General features: G+C 43.8%; 1 protein-coding gene across 1 annotated transcript in view; it reads right to left on the bottom strand.

Annotated features, from left to right (window-relative positions):
- Positions 1-3,354: 3,354 nt before the first annotated feature.
- Positions 3,355-17,236, bottom strand: part of cfap92 (cilia and flagella associated protein 92 (putative)) — a 93,536-nt gene continuing 79,654 nt past the window's right edge. Inside the window, exons 18-19 of the mRNA XM_071334621.1 lie at positions 13,869-14,047; positions 3,355-5,015 (exon numbers count right to left, since the gene is read on the bottom strand). Coding sequence (XP_071190722.1) covers positions 4,817-5,015; positions 13,869-14,047 — 378 coding nt within the window. The 3' untranslated portion in view covers positions 3,355-4,816. The remainder of the gene's footprint in view (positions 5,016-13,868; positions 14,048-17,236) is intronic.

Here is a 17,236-nt window from a genome sequence, read left to right as displayed (position 1 = left end):
AATCCACTCATTTGAATGGGTGTCCACATACTTTTGTATATATAGTGCATATAGGGGGTTTATGCAAATTGTGACTCGTTTCAGGAAACTAGGCATATGTAGCGCATCACTTTTCACAGGAGATCCGTTTGAATGTAAATATTATTTTTTATTTTTTTTATTCTGGAACGTGAACTTTCATGTGTCTTAATAACTGTAAATGTGTAAATATGAATACAATTGTTAAATTACGAGCTTAGTTGGTTTAGCCACAGAAAAAGTTAGGAACCTTTACGCAAGCCAATATTGGCTAAGTTAATGGATGGGCAGGACATGCCGAGAGATGATTTCAGATTAGTCTGCTATGAAACTCCTGTCTATAATGCTGCTCATTACGTAATAGAAAGGTAATCCTTTATAACACAGCTTTTTTGAAAGATGCTCTCCACTTTCTGGAGGCCGAGTTTTAGAAATCAGTGGAATGTCCGGTGGAAGCAGAGTATGATAGCTAAGGAGATGGATAAAATTCAGGTGTCGGATTACAAATATGTGGAGGGAGTTGAAAAGAGAACATACAGAAGGCTGTTGTATAAAACATCTGTCTCCAGATTACATCTTCAAACTAAGGGCAACCGTGGCAACCATGACAGAGAGGGAGAAGCGTTCATCCATGTATTCGGATAAGAGTGTCTAGCTAGCTACATTTTAAGATATTACACGTTTCTAATTTTGTCAGGTAGTCGTTTTCATGTCAAGTTAAAGCATACTGTTCAAATCAAATTGTATTGGTCACATACACGTGATTAGCAGATGTTATTGCGGATGTAGCGAAATGCTTGTGCTTCAGGCACAAGTAATATCTAACAAATTACACAACATGTTAGCTAGCTCGCTAACGTTACATGAATGATCTGTGTTGTAATATTATTCACATCTCAGAGCCATTTCCAATGCTAGCTATAGCCTAATGTTAGCTAGCTAACAGTGAACCTAGTTGCTTAGTTTTAGCTACCAGCAGATTCATGCAAGGTAGTAACGTTATGAGTTGAGATTATGGTTAATTGTTTAGCTAGCTAGCTACATGTCTAAACAAAAGACTTCACTATGCAAGTAACCATTTCACTGTACGGTTTACACCTTCTGTATCCTCTGCATTATTTGATATAGTGTTTGTTTACCAGAGACGGGAACGTGAAGAACAACATGTACCAAAGTCAAATTAGGACATACAATTACGATTCTCTGGTAGAGAATTCTCTGGTAGAATGCTCTGATTTTCATCACACTCACAACTATAAGCTATTTTCTGCAATAAGATCGCCATTTACTTGTAAATAATGATCTTGTTGTGAGTTTATTCTGTGTAATAATGAATACAGATTAGCTCAAGTTAAGTTGTTGTCAGCTGTATGATATGGTCATTGTTTTAACTGGTTAGCCAGCTAATTTAAGGTTGGCTATATGATATGGTCATTGTTTTAACTGGCTAGCCAGCTAACTTAAGGTTGGCTAGCTAGCTAACAAGCTACAAAATAACCAAAGCATTGTTCAGAAAGTTGCTTTCAGTTGCCTGGTTTGCTAGATTGACATTTACTAAATTCATTTTTAAACGGATGGGTATATTGGTGTTAAAATACACCAGTTATGGTATTTTGGACCACCATGCTGCTGATATTGTTTTTGTGTTTATACTTTTTCATAGCGACAACTGTCTACAGTCACGTCAATAGACGTAGTGTAAAGCAGCCTTTAGTATTAACATTTTAGTTTTTTTAGTACATTCCCGTACTCACTCTGTTTAGCACATGGCATCACATGTGAGTCCTTAAAGAGACGAGTGGGGCTAAGTGTCACGATCGTCATGGGAAGAAGTGGACCAAAGCACAGCGTGGTACGTGTAGATATACAGCTGCCTCTGATTGGGAACCACATTCGGCCAAAAACAAAGAAATAGAAAACATAGAAATAAAGAAACTAGAATGCCCACCCTAGTCACACCCTGGCCTAACCAAAATAGGTGACACTAAGGCTTAAGAGAGTGTGAACAATGCTGAATGGTTGTAGACAAAGGAAAGAAAATATTAAAATGTACTCACTACTGTAAGTAACTCTGGATAAGAGCTTCTGCTAAATGACTAACATGTAAATTGCAAAGAACAGCTCTCCAAAACATTCAACGGCCATTTTCTCAAATGTGAGGTTACAATTTATCAACTTTCATAGCAGAATGACTTTGCCATTGTTCACCAACTGTAGTGTATGATATACAATTGTCTATCTCTGTGTCTATACTTTTATAGGTGAACAGATGATCTCTGCATGTGTGGTTCCCACCGTGAAGCATGGAGGAGGAGGTGTGATGGTGTGGGGGTGCTTTGCGGGTGACACTGTCTGTGATTTATTTAAAATTCAAGGCACAACCAGCATGGCTACCACAGCATTCTGCAGCGATATGCCATCCCATCTGGTTTGCACTTAGTGGAACTATCATTTGTTTTTCAACAGGACAATGACCCAACACACCCCCAGGCTGTATAAGGGCTATTTGACTAAGAAGGATAGTGATGGAGTGCTGCATCAGATGACCTGGCCTCCACAATCACCCAACCTCAACCCAATTGAGATGGTTTGGGATGAGTTGAACTGCAAAGTGAATCACAGACAGTGTCACCAGCAAAGCACCCCCACACCATCACACCTCCTCCTCCATGCTTCACGGTGGGAACCACACATGCGGAGATCACCTGTTCACCTACTATGCGTCTCAAAAGACACAGCGGTTAGAACCAAAAATCTCAAATTTGGACTCATCAAACCAGAGTGAAGGAAATGCAGCCAACAAGTGCTATGAGAGAACTCCTTCAAGACTGTTGGAAAAGCATTCCTCGTGAAGCTGGTTAAGAGAATTACAAGAGTGTGCAAAGCTGTCATCAAGGCAAAGGGTGGCTACTTTGAAGAAACTGAAATATATTTTTTATTCTTTGGTTCCTACACTTTTTTGGTTCCTACATGATTCCATATGTTATTCATAGTTTTGATGTCTTCACTGTTATTCTACAATGTAGAAAATAGTAAAAATAAAGAAAAGCCCTTGAATGAGTAGGTGTGTCCAAACTTTTGACTGGTACTGTATGTCGCATTGGCTGTCTTTTCCAGACTTTCCACTTTGGTTGAATAGGTATCCACTTTAGCAGTGAGCACTTCCAATGATTCAATTACCAGTTTTAATTGTAAATCGAAGGCAGAGGTAATCCCTCACAAATAATTTCTCGTATAGTAGCTTTCAACTCTTTCTGTTGGTGTTGAGAGCCGCCATTGTAACGCTCGTCGGAAGAAGACCATGGTGCAGCGTGGTACGTGTTCATGCTTCTTTATTAAAAAACCGAACACCAAACAAAACAACAAAACAACAACGAACCTCACGTCTTGAAGGCTCACCAGAGCTAACAAAAATAACATCCCACAACATAAAGTGGCAAAACAGGCTGCCTAAGTATGATTCCCAATCAGAGACAACGATAGACAGCTGTCCCTGATTGAGAACCATACCCAGCCAAAACATAGAATCGCAAATCATAGAAATGAAGAACATAGAATGCCCAACCCAAATCACACCCTGAACAAACCAAAGAGAGACATAAAAAGGTTCTCTAAGGTCAGGGCGTGACAGCCATGTTCCCACAGTTGAATTGTGGACAGAGAAATTCTAGCTGCTGGAGCGTAATAGACCTGCTAGTTATTTCTTGTCCCACATCTTAATATGATGTTTAGTATTGACAGGTTGCAAAAGAAAGCCATGAAAAGGCCACTCGCTTCAATGCATGCCACCGGAATCTTTCCTCAATATTTAGTTTTTCCATTTTTTATATCTCTAATATATTCTGTACCGTGAAGAACTAAGTGACAGGGTGTGTTCTGTTGTTCTACGGGTGTGTTCTGTTGTTCTACGGGTGTGTTCTGTTGTTCTACGGGTGTGTTCTGTTGTTCAACGGCTGTGTTGTGTTCTATTGTTCTAGGTGCTGCTGCCTAACACGTTCTGCACCAACGCGTTCTTCAAGAACAGCTACTGGATGACTCCGCTGCAGAAGAGTGGGTAGAACAGAAAACATGGGAGGCTAATTGTTTACAGCCAGTAGAGTTTTACAGCTCATCACTACAGCAGAGTTGCATGTGTTGCAGAAATCCCACCAGTCAGTCAGCCACATCACCGCATGCCATATTACCATATTATACAAGCTATTTTAATTACTGACATTTCATACGCTTTGTGTCAGTTACTCACAATGTTCAGAGAGCAGGGGTTTTTCTGGGCGTGCCGCCTAAGACCCTTTTTGATTCAGAAAAAACTCTTGTTTAATTAGATGAAGTGGGTGTTGTATGTAATGATGCTCTCTATTGGTTCCAGATTCTCCTGAGAACCAAGACGAGAACATCAAGGAAATCGCCAGGGATGTTCCTTTAATACTGTATATACCATTTATAATAACACACACAGGTGACTACAATGACCTTACCTGGGTCCCATGGCACCCTATTTCCTATAATAGTTTACCAGATCAGAAGTAGTGCACTACATAGGAAATAGGGTGCCATTTGGGATGCTGCTCTTCTTTTAGTACTGATGATTCTACTGACGGTACTGAAGAGTAATGAACAGTGGTGGTTGGGTGTGGCCATTTACTATATTAAAGTGTTAGTGCAGTTCCATAGTGCAGTAGTGTGGTTTCAGTCTGAGGTCACATCTCCAATGGCAGCCGATTCCCTATACAGTACCAATGTTTGGCCAAAGTCGTGCACTGTATAGGGTGCCATTTGGGACTCAGCCAAGGGGTTTTCCTCAGTTGATGTGCAGGGTGACATCCCTATAGGTCCGAGTCTCTACGACGCTCTGGGTTGGCTGTGATTGGCTGGTTCCAGCGGTTTGTCTGGTGTCATAGGGGGCTGGGTGTTTCTGGAAGACGTGGACACGCCTCTCTTTGTCTGTTAGGGGTGGAGCTGACCTCTTGTACTGGAACGACCTCTGCCTCAGGAACTCCCTTCAGGAAGTGACATCACACTTATGTTTCATGGTCCTTTAAAACAGATCTGTGGCACCTATAGCTCTCAGCTAGGGCACCTATTCATTTTCCACCAACATTTCCTGTTACTAAATACAACTACAAGACAGTGATATAGATTAGTATCTACAAAGTTATTCACTACAATTAAAGAATCTGAGATTCTGTTGTGACTAATGTTAGTGTGTATGGTAATAAAGGTTGTGAGGTAACATACATTAACTGGTACTTTAAAGTTAGGAGTGTTAGGTAAGGGTTAGAGTCAGGAGTGTTAGGGTTAGGTAAGGGTTAGAGTCAGGAGTGTTAGGAAAGGGTTAGAGCCAGGAGTGTTAGGGTTAGGTAAGGGTTAGAGTCAGGAGTGTTAGGTAAGGGTTAGAGTCAGGAGTGTTAGGTAAGGGTTAGAGTCAGGAGTGTTAGGTAAGGGTTAGAGTCAGGAGTGTTAGGTAAGGGTTAGAGTCAGGAGTGTTAGGTAAGGGTTAGAGTCAGGAGTGTTAGGTAAGGTTTAGAGTCAGGAGTGTTAGGTACGGTTTAGAGTCAGGAGTGATAGGTAAGGGTTAGAGCCAGGAGTGTTAGGTAAGGGTTAGAGCCAGGAGTGTTAGGTAAGGGTTAGAGCCAGGAGTGTTAGGTAAGGGTTAGAGCCAGGAGTGTTAGGTAAGGGTTAGAGCCAGGAGTGTTAGGTAAGGGTTAGAGCCAGGAGTGTTAGGTAAGGGTTAGAGCCAGGAGTGTTAGGGTTAGGTAAGGGTTAGAGTCAGGAGTGTTAGGGTTAGGTAAGGGTTAGAGTCAGGAGTGTTAGGGTTAGGTAAGGGTTAGAGTCAGGAGTGTTAGGTAAGGGTTAGAGCCAGGAGTGTTAGGGTTAGGTAAGGGTTAGGGAGTGCTAGGGTTAGGTAAGGGTTAGAGCCAGGAGTGTTAGGTAAGGTTTAGAGTCAGGAGTGTTAGGTAAGGGTTAGAGTCAGGAGTGTTAGGTAAGGGTTAGAGTCAGGAGTGTTAGGTAAGGGTTAGAGCCAGGAGTGTTAGGGTTAGGTAAGGGTTAGAGTCAGGAGTGTTAGGTAAGGGTTAGAGCCAGGAGTGTTAGGGTTAGGTAAGGGTTAGAGTCAGGAGTGTTAGGGTTAGGTAAGGGTTAGAGTCAGGAGTGTTAGGGTTAGGTAAGGGTTAGAGTCAGGAGTGTTAGGTAAGGGTTAGAGCCAGGAGTGTTAGGTAAGGGTTAGAGCCAGGAGTGTTAGGTAAGGGTTAGAGTCAGGAGTGTTAGGTAAGGGTTAGAGTCAGGAGTGTTAGGTAAGGGTTAGAGTCAGGCGTGTTAGGTAAGGTTTAGAGTCAGGAGTGTTAGGTAAGGTTTAGAGTCAGGAGTGATAGGTAAGGGTTAGAGCCAGGAGTGTTAGGTAAGGGTTAGAGCCAGGAGTGTTAGGTAAGGGTTAGAGCCAGGAGTGTTAGGTAAGGGTTAGAGCCAGGAGTGTTAGGTAAGGGTTAGAGCCAGGAGTGTTAGGTAAGGGTTAGAGCCAGGAGTGTTAGGGTTAGGTAAGGGTTAGAGTCAGGAGTGTTAGGGTTAGGTCAGGGTTAGAGTCAGGAGTGTTGGAGTTAGGTAAGGGTTAGAGCCAGGAGTGTTAGGGTTAGGTAAGGGTTAGAGTCAGGAGTGTTAGGTAAGGGTTAGAGTCAGGAGTGTTAGGGTTAGGTAAGGGTTAGAGTCAGGAGTGTTAGGGTTAGGTAAGGGTTAGAGCCAGGAGTGTTAGGTAAGGGTTAGAGTCAGGAGTGTTAGGTAAGGGTTAGAGTCAGGAGTGTTAGGGTTTGGGACTGTTAGGGTTAGAGTCAGGAGTGTTAGGGTTAGGTAAGGGTTAGAGTCAGGAGTGTTGGAGTTAGGTAAGGGTTAGAGCCAGGAGTGTTAGGGTTAGGTAAGGGTTAGAGTCAGGAGTGTTAGGTAAGGGTTAGAGTCAGGAGTGTTAGGGTTAGGTAAGGGTTAGAGTCAGGAGTGTTAGGGTTAGGTAAGGGTTAGAGCCAGGAGTGTTAGGTAAGGGTTAGAGTCAGGAGTGTTAGGTAAGGGTTAGAGTCAGGAGTGTTAGGGTTAGGTAAGGGTTAGAGTCAGGAGTGTTAGGGTTAGGTAAGGGTTAGAGTCAGGAGTGTTAGGTAAGGGTTAGAGCCAGGAGTGTTAGGGTTAGGTAAGGGTTAGAGTCAGGAGTGTTAGGGTTAGGTAAGGGTTAGAGTCAGGAGTGTTAGGGTTAGGTAAGGGTTAGAGTCAGGAGTGTTAGGTAAGGGTTAGAGCCAGGAGTGTTAGGGTTAGGTAAGGGTTAGGGAGTGCTAGGGTTAGGTAAGGGTTAGAGTCAGGAGTGTTAGGTAAGGGTTAGAGCCAGGAGTGTTAGGTAAGGTTTAGAGTCAGGAGTGTTAGGTAAGGGTTAGAGTCAGGAGTGTTAGGTAAGGGTTAGAGTCAGGAGTGTTAGGTAAGGGTTAGAGCCAGGAGTGTTAGGGTTAGGTAAGGGTTAGAGTCAGGAGTGTTAGGTAAGGGTTAGAGCCAGGAGTGTTAGGGTTAGGTAAGGGTTAGAGTCAGGAGTGTTAGGGTTAGGTAAGGGTTAGAGTCAGGAGTGTTAGGGTTAGGTAAGGGTTAGAGTCAGGAGTGTTAGGTAAGGGTTAGAGCCAGGAGTGTTAGGTAAGGGTTAGAGCCAGGAGTGTTAGGTAAGGGTTAGAGTCAGGAGTGTTAGGTAAGGGTTAGAGTCAGGAGTGTTAGGTAAGGGTTAGAGTCAGGCGTGTTAGGTAAGGTTTAGAGTCAGGAGTGTTAGGTAAGGTTTAGAGTCAGGAGTGATAGGTAAGGGTTAGAGCCAGGAGTGTTAGGTAAGGGTTAGAGCCAGGAGTGTTAGGTAAGGGTTAGAGCCAGGAGTGTTAGGTAAGGGTTAGAGCCAGGAGTGTTAGGTAAGGGTTAGAGCCAGGAGTGTTAGGTAAGGGTTAGAGCCAGGAGTGTTAGGGTTAGGTAAGGGTTAGAGTCAGGAGTGTTAGGGTTAGGTCAGGGTTAGGGTTTGGGAGTGTTAGGGTTTGGGACTGTTAGGGTTAGAGTCAGGAGTGTTAGGGTTAGGTAAGGGTTAGAGTCAGGAGTGTTGGAGTTAGGTAAGGGTTAGAGCCAGGAGTGTTAGGGTTAGGTAAGGGTTAGAGTCAGGAGTGTTAGGTAAGGGTTAGAGTCAGGAGTGTTAGGGTTAGGTAAGGGTTAGAGTCAGGAGTGTTAGGGTTAGGTAAGGGTTAGAGCCAGGAGTGTTAGGTAAGGGTTAGAGTCAGGAGTGTTAGGTAAGGGTTAGAGCCAGGAGTGTTAGGTAAGGGTTAGAGTCAGGAGTGTTAGGTAAGGGTTAGAGTCAGGAGTGTTAGGTAAGGGTTAGAGCCAGGAGTGTTAGGTCAGGGTTAGAGCCAGGAGTGTTAGGTCAGGGTTAGAGCCAGGAGTGTTAGGTAAGTGTTAGAGCCAGGAGTGTTAGGTAAGGGTTAGAGTCAGGAGTGTTAGGTAAGGGTTAGAGCCAGGAGTGTTAGGTAAGGGTTAGAGTCAGGAGTGTTAGGTAAGGGTTAGAGTCAGGAGTGTTAGGTAAGGATTAGAGTCAGGAGTGTTAGGTAAGGTTTAGAGCCAGGAGTGTTAGGTAAGGGTTAGAGTCGGGAGTGCTAGGTAAGGGTTAGAGCCAGGGGTGTTAGGGTTAGGTAAGGGGTTAGAGTCAGGAGTGTTAGGGTTAGGTAAGGGTTAGAGTCAGGAGTGTTAGGTAAGGGTTAGAGCCAGGAGAATCTTGAATTTGCAGACGTGTTGCTGTGCGTTTTGTTGCCAACTTTACTTTGCTAGCTGACAACTTTACGTTTATATTTTTAGTTTTTCCATCACAACTTTTTTCCCTCATTCAACTTTTTCACTCCGGACGCTTTATCTGGACATGGTTCGTCAGCACCTTCAACAGCCGAAGCTAAGTAGTAACTTTAACATGATGTCTTCTAACTGCATTCGCTGTACTCATAATATACAGGAGAATGATCGCCTTACGGCAAGGATAGCTGTGCTGCAAGCCCAGCTTCAGACGCAATCGTTAGGCAAGGGTAATTTCAGTGTAGGAAAGGGTGAAACAGCGTCTGTGCCACCAGTAAGTACAGATAGTAGTATAAATCCCCTCGCACAGTCCCCGCAGCCGGACAACTTTCTCATGGCTTCTGGAGGGAAATGCTGTTGGAATGCTCAACCGGTGTCGCTCATTCAGCCGACAGAAACTTTCAACCGGTTTTCCCCATTGAGTAGCGAGTCGGAGTCTGAGGCCGAGTCTTCTCTTGTCTCTACTCCTCCCGTTACGGGGTCTGAGACGCCGAAGGCTCCCACCATTAGCTCTGACAAATTGAAAACCCTAGTCATTGGCGACTCCATTACCCGCAGTATTAGACTTAAAACGAATCACCCAGCGATCATACACTGTTTACCAGGGGGCAGGGCTACCGACGTTAAGGCTAATCTAAAGATGGTGCTGGCTAAAGCTAAATCTGGCGAGTGTAGAGAGTATAGAGATATTGTTATCCACGTCGGCACCAACGATGTTAGGATGAAACAGTCAGAGGTCACCAAGCGCAACATAGCTTCAGCCTGTAAATCAGCTAGAAAGATGTGTCGGCATCGAGTAATTGTCTCTGGCCCTCTCCCAGTTAGGGGGAGTGACGAGCTCTACAGCAGAGTCTCACAACTCAATCGCTGGTTGAAAACTGTTTTCTGCCCCTCCCAAAAGATAGAATTTGTAGATAATTGGCCCTCTTTCTGGGACTCACCCACAAACAGGACCAAGCCTGACCTGCTGAGGAGTGACGGACTCCATCCTAGCTGGAGGGGTGCTCTCATCTTATCTACAAACATAGATAGGGCTCTAACTCCACTAGCTCCACAATGAAATAGGGTGCAGGCCAGGCAGCAGGCTGTTAGCCAACCTGCCAGCTTAGTGGAGTCTGCCAATAGCACAGTCAGTGTAGTCAGCTCAGCCATCCCCATTGAGACTGTGTCTGTGCCTCAACCTAGGTTGGGCAAAACTAAACATGGCGGTGTTCGCCTTAGCAATCTCATTAGGATAAAGACCTCCTCCATTCCTGCCATTATTGAAAGAGATCGTGATACCTCACATCTCAAAATAGGGTTACTTAATGTTAGATCCCTCACTTCAAAGGCAGTCATAGTCAATGAACTGATCACTGATCATAATCTTGATGTGATTGGCCTGACTGAAACATGGCTTAAGCCTGATGAATTTACTGTGTTAAATGAGGCCTCACCTCCTGGTTACACTAGTGACCATATCCCCCGTGCATCCCGCAAAGGCGGAGGTGTTGCTAACATTTACGATAGCAAATTTCAATTTACAAAAAAAAAAATTATGACGTTTTCGTCTTTTGAGCTTCTAGTCATGAAATCTATGCAGCCTACTCAATCACTTTTTATAGCCACTGTTTATAAGCCTCCTGGGCCATATACAGCGTTCCTCTCTGAGTTCCCTGAATTCCTATCAGACCTTGTAGTCATAGCAGATCATATTCTAATTTTTGGTGATTTTAATATTCATATGGAGAAGTCCACAGACCCACTCCAAAAGTCTTTCGGAGCCATCATCGACTCAGTGGGTTTTGTCCAACATGTCTCTGGACCTACTCACTGCCACAGTCATACTCTGGACTTAGTTTTGTCCCATGGAATAAATGTTGTAGATCTTAATGTTTTTCCTCATAATCCTGGACTGTCGGACCACCATTTTATTACGTTTGCAATCGCAACAAATAATCTGCTCAGACCCCAACCAAGGAGCATCAAAAGTCGTGCTATAAATTCTCAGACAACACAAAAATTCCTTGATGCCCTTCCAGACTCCTTCTGCCTACCCAAGGACGTCAGAGGACAAAAATCAGTTAACCACCTAACTGAGGAACTCAATTTAACCTTGCGCAATACCCTAGATGCAGCTGCACCCCTAAAAACGAAAAACATTTGTCATAAGAAACTAGCTCCCTGGTATACAGAAGCCTCTCTTGAAAAAGCCAAACCTTGACCCGGAAAATATAAAAAAACTATCGGCCTATATCGAATCTTCCATTCCTCTCAAAAATTTTAGAAAAAGCTGTTGCGCAGCAACTCACTGCCTTCCTGAAGACAAACAATGTATACCAAATGCTTCAGTCTGGTTTTAGACCCCATCATAGCACTGAGACTGCACTTGTGAAGGTGGTAAATGACCTTTTAATGGCGTCAGACCGAGGCTCTGCATCTGTCCTCGTGCTACTAGACCTTAGTGCTGCCTTTGACACCATCGATCACCACATTCTTTTGGAGAGACTGGAAACCCAAATTGGTCTACACGGACAAGTTCTGGCCTGGTTTAGATCTTACCTGTCGGAAAGATATCAGTTTGTCTCTGTGAATGGTTTGTCCTCTGACAAATCAACTGTACATTTCGGTGTTCCTCAAGGTTCCGTTTTAGGACCACTATTGTTTTCACTATATATTTTACCTCTTGGGGATGTTATTCGAAAACATAATGTTAACTTTCACTGCTATGCGGATGACACACAGCTGTACATTTCAATGAAACATGGTGAAGCCTCAAAATTGCCCTCGCTAGAAGCCTGTGTTTCAGACATAAGGAAGTGGATGGCTGCAAACTTTCTACTTTTAAACTCGGACAAAACAGAGATGCTTGTTCTAGGTCCCAAGAAACAAAGAGATCTTCTGTTAAATCTGACAATTAATCTTGATGGTTGTAAAGTCGTCTCAAATAAAACTGTGAAGGACCTCGGCGTTACTCTTGACCCTGATCTCTCTTTTGACGAACATATCAAGACTGTTTCAAGGACAGCTTTTTTCCATCTACGTAACATTGCACAAATTTGAAATTTTCTGTCCAAAAATGATGCAGAAAAATTAATCCATGCATTTGTTACTTCTAGGTTAGACTACTGCAATGCTCTACTTTCCGGCTACCCGGATAAAGCACTAAATAAACTTCAGTTAGTGCTAAATACGGCTGCTAGAATCCTGACTAGAACCAAGAAATTTGATCATATTACTCCAGTGCTAGCCTCCCTACACTGGCTTCCTGTTAAGGCAAGGGCTGATTTCAAGGTTTTACTGTTAACCTATAAAGCGTTACATGGGCTTGCTCCTACCTATCTTTCCGAGTTGGTCCTGCCGTACATACCTACACGTACGCTACGGTCACAAGACGCAGGCCTCCTAATTGTCCCTAGAATTTCTATACAAACAGCGGGAGGCAGGGCTTTCTCCTATAGATCTCCATTTTTATGGAATAGTCTGCCTACCCATGTGAGAGACGCAGACTCGGTCTCAACCTTTAAGTCTTTACTGAAGACTTATCTCTTCAGTAGGTCATATGATTGAGTGTAGTCTGGCCCAGGAGTGTGAAGGTGAACGGAAAGGCACTGGAGCAACGAACCGCCCTTGCTGTCTCTGCCTGGCCGGTTCCCCTCTCTCCACTGGGATTCTCTGCCCCTAACCCTATTACAGGGGCTGAGTCACTGGCTTACTGGTGCTCTTTCATGCCGTCCCGGTTGTCATAGTAACTTACGTAAAGTGGTACTTGTTGTAGTGTGATGGTTGTCATGGTAACTTACGTAAAGTGGTACTTGTTGTAGTGTGAGGGTTGTCATGGTAACTTACGTAAAGTGGTACTTGTTGTAGTGTGAGGGTTGTCATGGTAACTTACGTAAAGTGGTACTTGTTGTAGTGTGATGGTTGTCATGGTAACTTACGTAAAGTGGTACTTGTTGTAGTGTGAGGGTTGTCATGGTAACTTACGTAAAGTGGTACTTGTTGTAGTGTGAGGGTTGTCATGGTAACTTACGTAAAGTGGTACTTGTTGTAGTGTGATGGTTGTCATGGTAACTTACGTAAAGTGGTACTTGTTGTAGTGTGAGGGTTGTCATGGTAACTTACGTAAAGTGGTACTTGTTGTAGTGTGATGGTTGTCATGGTAACTTACGTAAAGTGGTACTTGGTGTAGTGTGAGGGTTGTCATGGTAACTTACGTAAAGTGGTACTTGTTGTAGTGTGATGGTTGTCATGGTAACTTACGTAAAGTGGTACTTGGTGTAGTGTGAGGGTTGTCATGGTAACTTACGTAAAGTGGTACTTGTTGTAGTGTGAGGGTTGTCATGGTAACTTACGTAAAGTGGTACTTGTTGTAGTGTGAGGGTTGTCATGGTAACTTACGTAAAGTGGTACTTGTTGTAGTGTGATGGTTGTCATGGTAACTTACGTAAAGTGGTACTTGTTGTAGTGTGAGGGTTGTCATGGTAACTTACGTAAAGTGGTACTTGTTGTAGTGTGATGGTTGTCATGGTAACTTACGTAAAGTGGTACTTGGTGTAGTGTGAGGGTTGTCATGGTAACTTACGTAAAGTGGTACTTGTTGTAGTGTGATGGTTGTCATGGTAACTTACGTAAAGTGGTACTTGGTGTAGTGTGAGGGTTGTCATGGTAACTTACGTAAAGTGGTACTTGTTGTAGTGTGAGGGTTGTCATGGTAACTTACGTAAAGTGGTACTTGTTGTAGTGTGACGGTTGTCATGGTAACCTACGTAAAGTGGTACTTGTTGTAGTGTGATGGTTGTCATGGTAACTTACGTAAAGTGGTACTTGGTGTAGTGTGAGGGTTGTCATGGTAACTTACGTAAAGTGGTACTTGTTGTAGTGTGAGGGTTGTCATGGTAACTTACGTAAAGTGGTACTTGGTGTAGTGTGAGGGTTGTCATGGTAACTTACGTAAAGTGGTACTTGTTGTAGTGTGAGGGTTGTCATGGTAACTTACGTAAAGTGGTACTTGTTGTAGTGTGATGGTTGTCATGGTAACTTACGTAAAGTGGTACTTGTTGTAGTGTGATGGTTGTCGGGGGATGGTGTTCTTATCCCAGCTCAGACTGTGGTCCGGGTACGGTCCCGGGGCGAAGGAAGAGCTCTCCTCTCTCACCACCGCCGTATTGCCTGACCTGGAGACCTGCGGGGGTTGTTGCAGTACTGACAGTACCGGCATGGGCTGTGATACAACACACACATTATCATACAGTAAGTACACACACACAACCATTACCATACAAACACCAAAGATGGTGGAAGGATTTTTCAATTGGGTAAAAAATGTACTAAGTTTGATCGTTTTCTGCTTATAATTTCCGACATTTAGAAGGTTTGTGGATGCTTCTCTTCTGTCATTACTTGATGCTGTTGAATACTAAATAAATCAAATCAAATCTAATGTTATTGGTCACATACACATATTTATCAGATGTTATTGCAGGTGTAGCGAAATGCTTCTGTTCCGAGTTCCAACAGTGCAGTAATATCTAACAATTCACAACAATACACATAAATATAAAAGTAAAATTATGGAATTAAGCAATATATAAATATTAGTACGAGAAATGTCGGAGTGGCATTAACTAAAATACAGTAGAATAGAATACAGCATATTAACTTAGCAAAAAAAGAAACGGCCCTTTTTCAGGACCCGGTCTTTCAAAGATAATTTGTAAAAATCCAAATAACTTCACAGATCTTCATTGTAAAGGGTTTAAACACTGTTTCCCATGCTTGGTCAATGAACCATAAATAATTAATGAACATGCACCTGTGGAACGGTCATTAAGACACTAACAGCTTACAGACGGTAGGCAATTAAGGTCACAGTTATGAAAAGTTAGGACACTAAAGAGGCCTTTCTACTGACTCCAAAAGAAAGATGCCCAGGTTCCCTACTCATCTGTGTGAACGTGCCTTACGCATGCTGCAAGGAGGCATGAGGACTGCAGATGTGGCCAGGGCAATAAATTGCAATATCCGTACTATGAATCGCCTAAGACAGTGCTACAGGGAGACAGGACGGACAGCTAATCGTTCTCGCAGTGGCAGACCACGTGTAACAACACCTGCACAGGTGCTACACCAGGAACGCACAATCCCTCCATCAGTGATCAGACTGTCCGCAATAGGCTGAGAGAGACTGGACTGAGGGCTTGTAGGCCTGTTGTAAGGCAGGTCCTCACCAGACATCACCGGCAACAACGTCGCCTATGGGCACGAAACCACCATCGCTGGACCAGACAGGACTGGCAAAAAGTGCTCTTCACTGACGAGTCGCGGATTTGTCTCACCAGGGATGATGGTCGGATTCGCGTATATTGTCAAAGAAATGAGCGTTACACCGATGACTGTACTCTGGAGTGGGATCGATTTGGAGGTGGAGGGTCCGTCATGGTCTGGGGCGGTGTGTCACAGCATCATCGGACTGAGCTTGTTGTCATTGCAGGCAATCTCAACGCTGCGCATTACAGGGAGACATCCTCCTCCCTCATGTGGTACCCTTCCTGCAGGCTCATCCTGACATGACCCTCCAGCATGACAATGCCACCAGCCATATTGCTCGTTCTGTGCGTGATTTCGTGCAAGACAGGAATGTCAGTGTTCTGCCATGGCCAGTGAAGAGCCGGGATCTCAATCCCATTGAGCACGTCTGAGACCTGTTGTATCGGAGGGTGAGGGCTAGGGCCATTCCCCCCCCATAAATGTCCGGGAACTTGCAGGTGCCTTGGTGGAAGAGTGAGGTAACATCTTACAGCAAGAACTGTCAAATCTGGTGTAGTCCATGAGGAGGAGATGCACTGCAGTACTTAATGCAGCTGGTGGCCACACCAGATACTGACTGTTACTTTTGATTTTGACCCCTCCCCCCTTTGTTCAGGGACAAATTATTCAATTTATGTTAGTCACATGTCTGTGGAACTTGATCAGTTTACAGCTGAAGTCGAAACTTTACATACACCTTAGCCAAATACATTTAAACTCAGTTCTTCACAATTCCTGACATTTAATCCTAGTAAAAATCTCTGTGTTCGGTCAGTTAGGATCACCACTTTATTAAAAGAATGTGAAATGTCAGAATAATAGTAGAGAGAATGATTTATTTCAGCTTTTATTTCTTTCATCGTGTTCCCAGTTGGTCAGAAGTTTACATACACTCAATTAGTATTTGGTAGTATTGCCTTTAAATGGTTTAACTTGGGTCAAACATTTCGGGTAGCCTTCCACAAGCTTCCCACAATAAGTTGGGTGAATTTTGGCCCATTCCAGTCAGGTTTGTAGGCCTCCTTGCTCGCACACACTTTTTCAGTTCTGCCCACAAATGTTCTATGGGATTAAGGTCAGGGCCTTGTGATAGCCACTCCAATACATTGACTTTGATGCCCTTGAGCCATTTTGCCACAACTTTGGAAGTATGCTTGGAGTCATTGTCCATTTGGAAGACCCATTTGCCAACAAGCTTTAACTCCCTGACTGATGTCTTGAGATGTTACTTCAATATATCCATATCATTTCCCTTCCTCATGAAGCCATCTATTTTGTGAAGTGCACCAGTCCCTCCTGCAGCAAAGCACCCCCACAACATGATGCTGCCACCCCTGTTCTTCACGGTTGGGATGGTGTTCTTTGGCTTGCAAGCCTCCCCCTTTTTCCTCCAAACATAACGATGGTCATTATTGCCAAACAGTTCTATTTTTGTTTTATCAGACCAGAGGACATTTGTCCAAAAAGTACAATCTTTGTCCGCATGTGCGGTAGCAAACCGTAGTCTGGCTTTTTTATGGCGGTTTTGGAGCAGTGGCTTCTTCCTTGCTGAGCGGCCTTTCAGGTTATGCCGATATTGGACTTGTTTAACTTTGGATATAGATACTTTTGTACCTGTTTCCTCCAGCAACTTCACAAGGTCCGTTGCTGTTGTTCTGAGATGGAATTGTACTTTTCGCACCAAAGTACGTTCATCTCTAGGAGACAGAACGCGTCTCCTTCCTGAGCGGTATTGTTATGCAGATGAATGAGGACCCAAAAGCGACGTAATAGTAACAGAGTCTTTATTCCAGTATAAAACAAATAATGATTCTCCTGGATATAAATCAATGGTAATCCAAAACAGGAAACTGAAATCCTCTCGTCAATAGAGAGGAACGACTGGAGACGCGACCACAGACTGCAGGTCGCTTCAGGAAGGCACAGGCCGTAGCTGACATAGACACCTGCTCACACGCAGCATCTGAAGAAGGCAAAAGAACACGACAGGGCGGAACAAGGACACAGAAACTGCAAACATCAAACAAGAATCCGACAAGGACAGGAGCGGAAAACAGAGGGAGAAATAGGGACTCTAATCAGAGGGCAAAATAGGGGACAGGTG

Source organism: Salvelinus alpinus, chromosome 12, assembly GCF_045679555.1.
Source record: "Salvelinus alpinus chromosome 12, SLU_Salpinus.1, whole genome shotgun sequence".
In the NCBI taxonomy this organism is placed as follows: Eukaryota; Metazoa; Chordata; class Actinopteri; order Salmoniformes; family Salmonidae; genus Salvelinus; species Salvelinus alpinus.
Note: the sequence above shows the minus strand (reverse complement) of the source record. Positions and strands in the feature narration are given on the sequence as shown.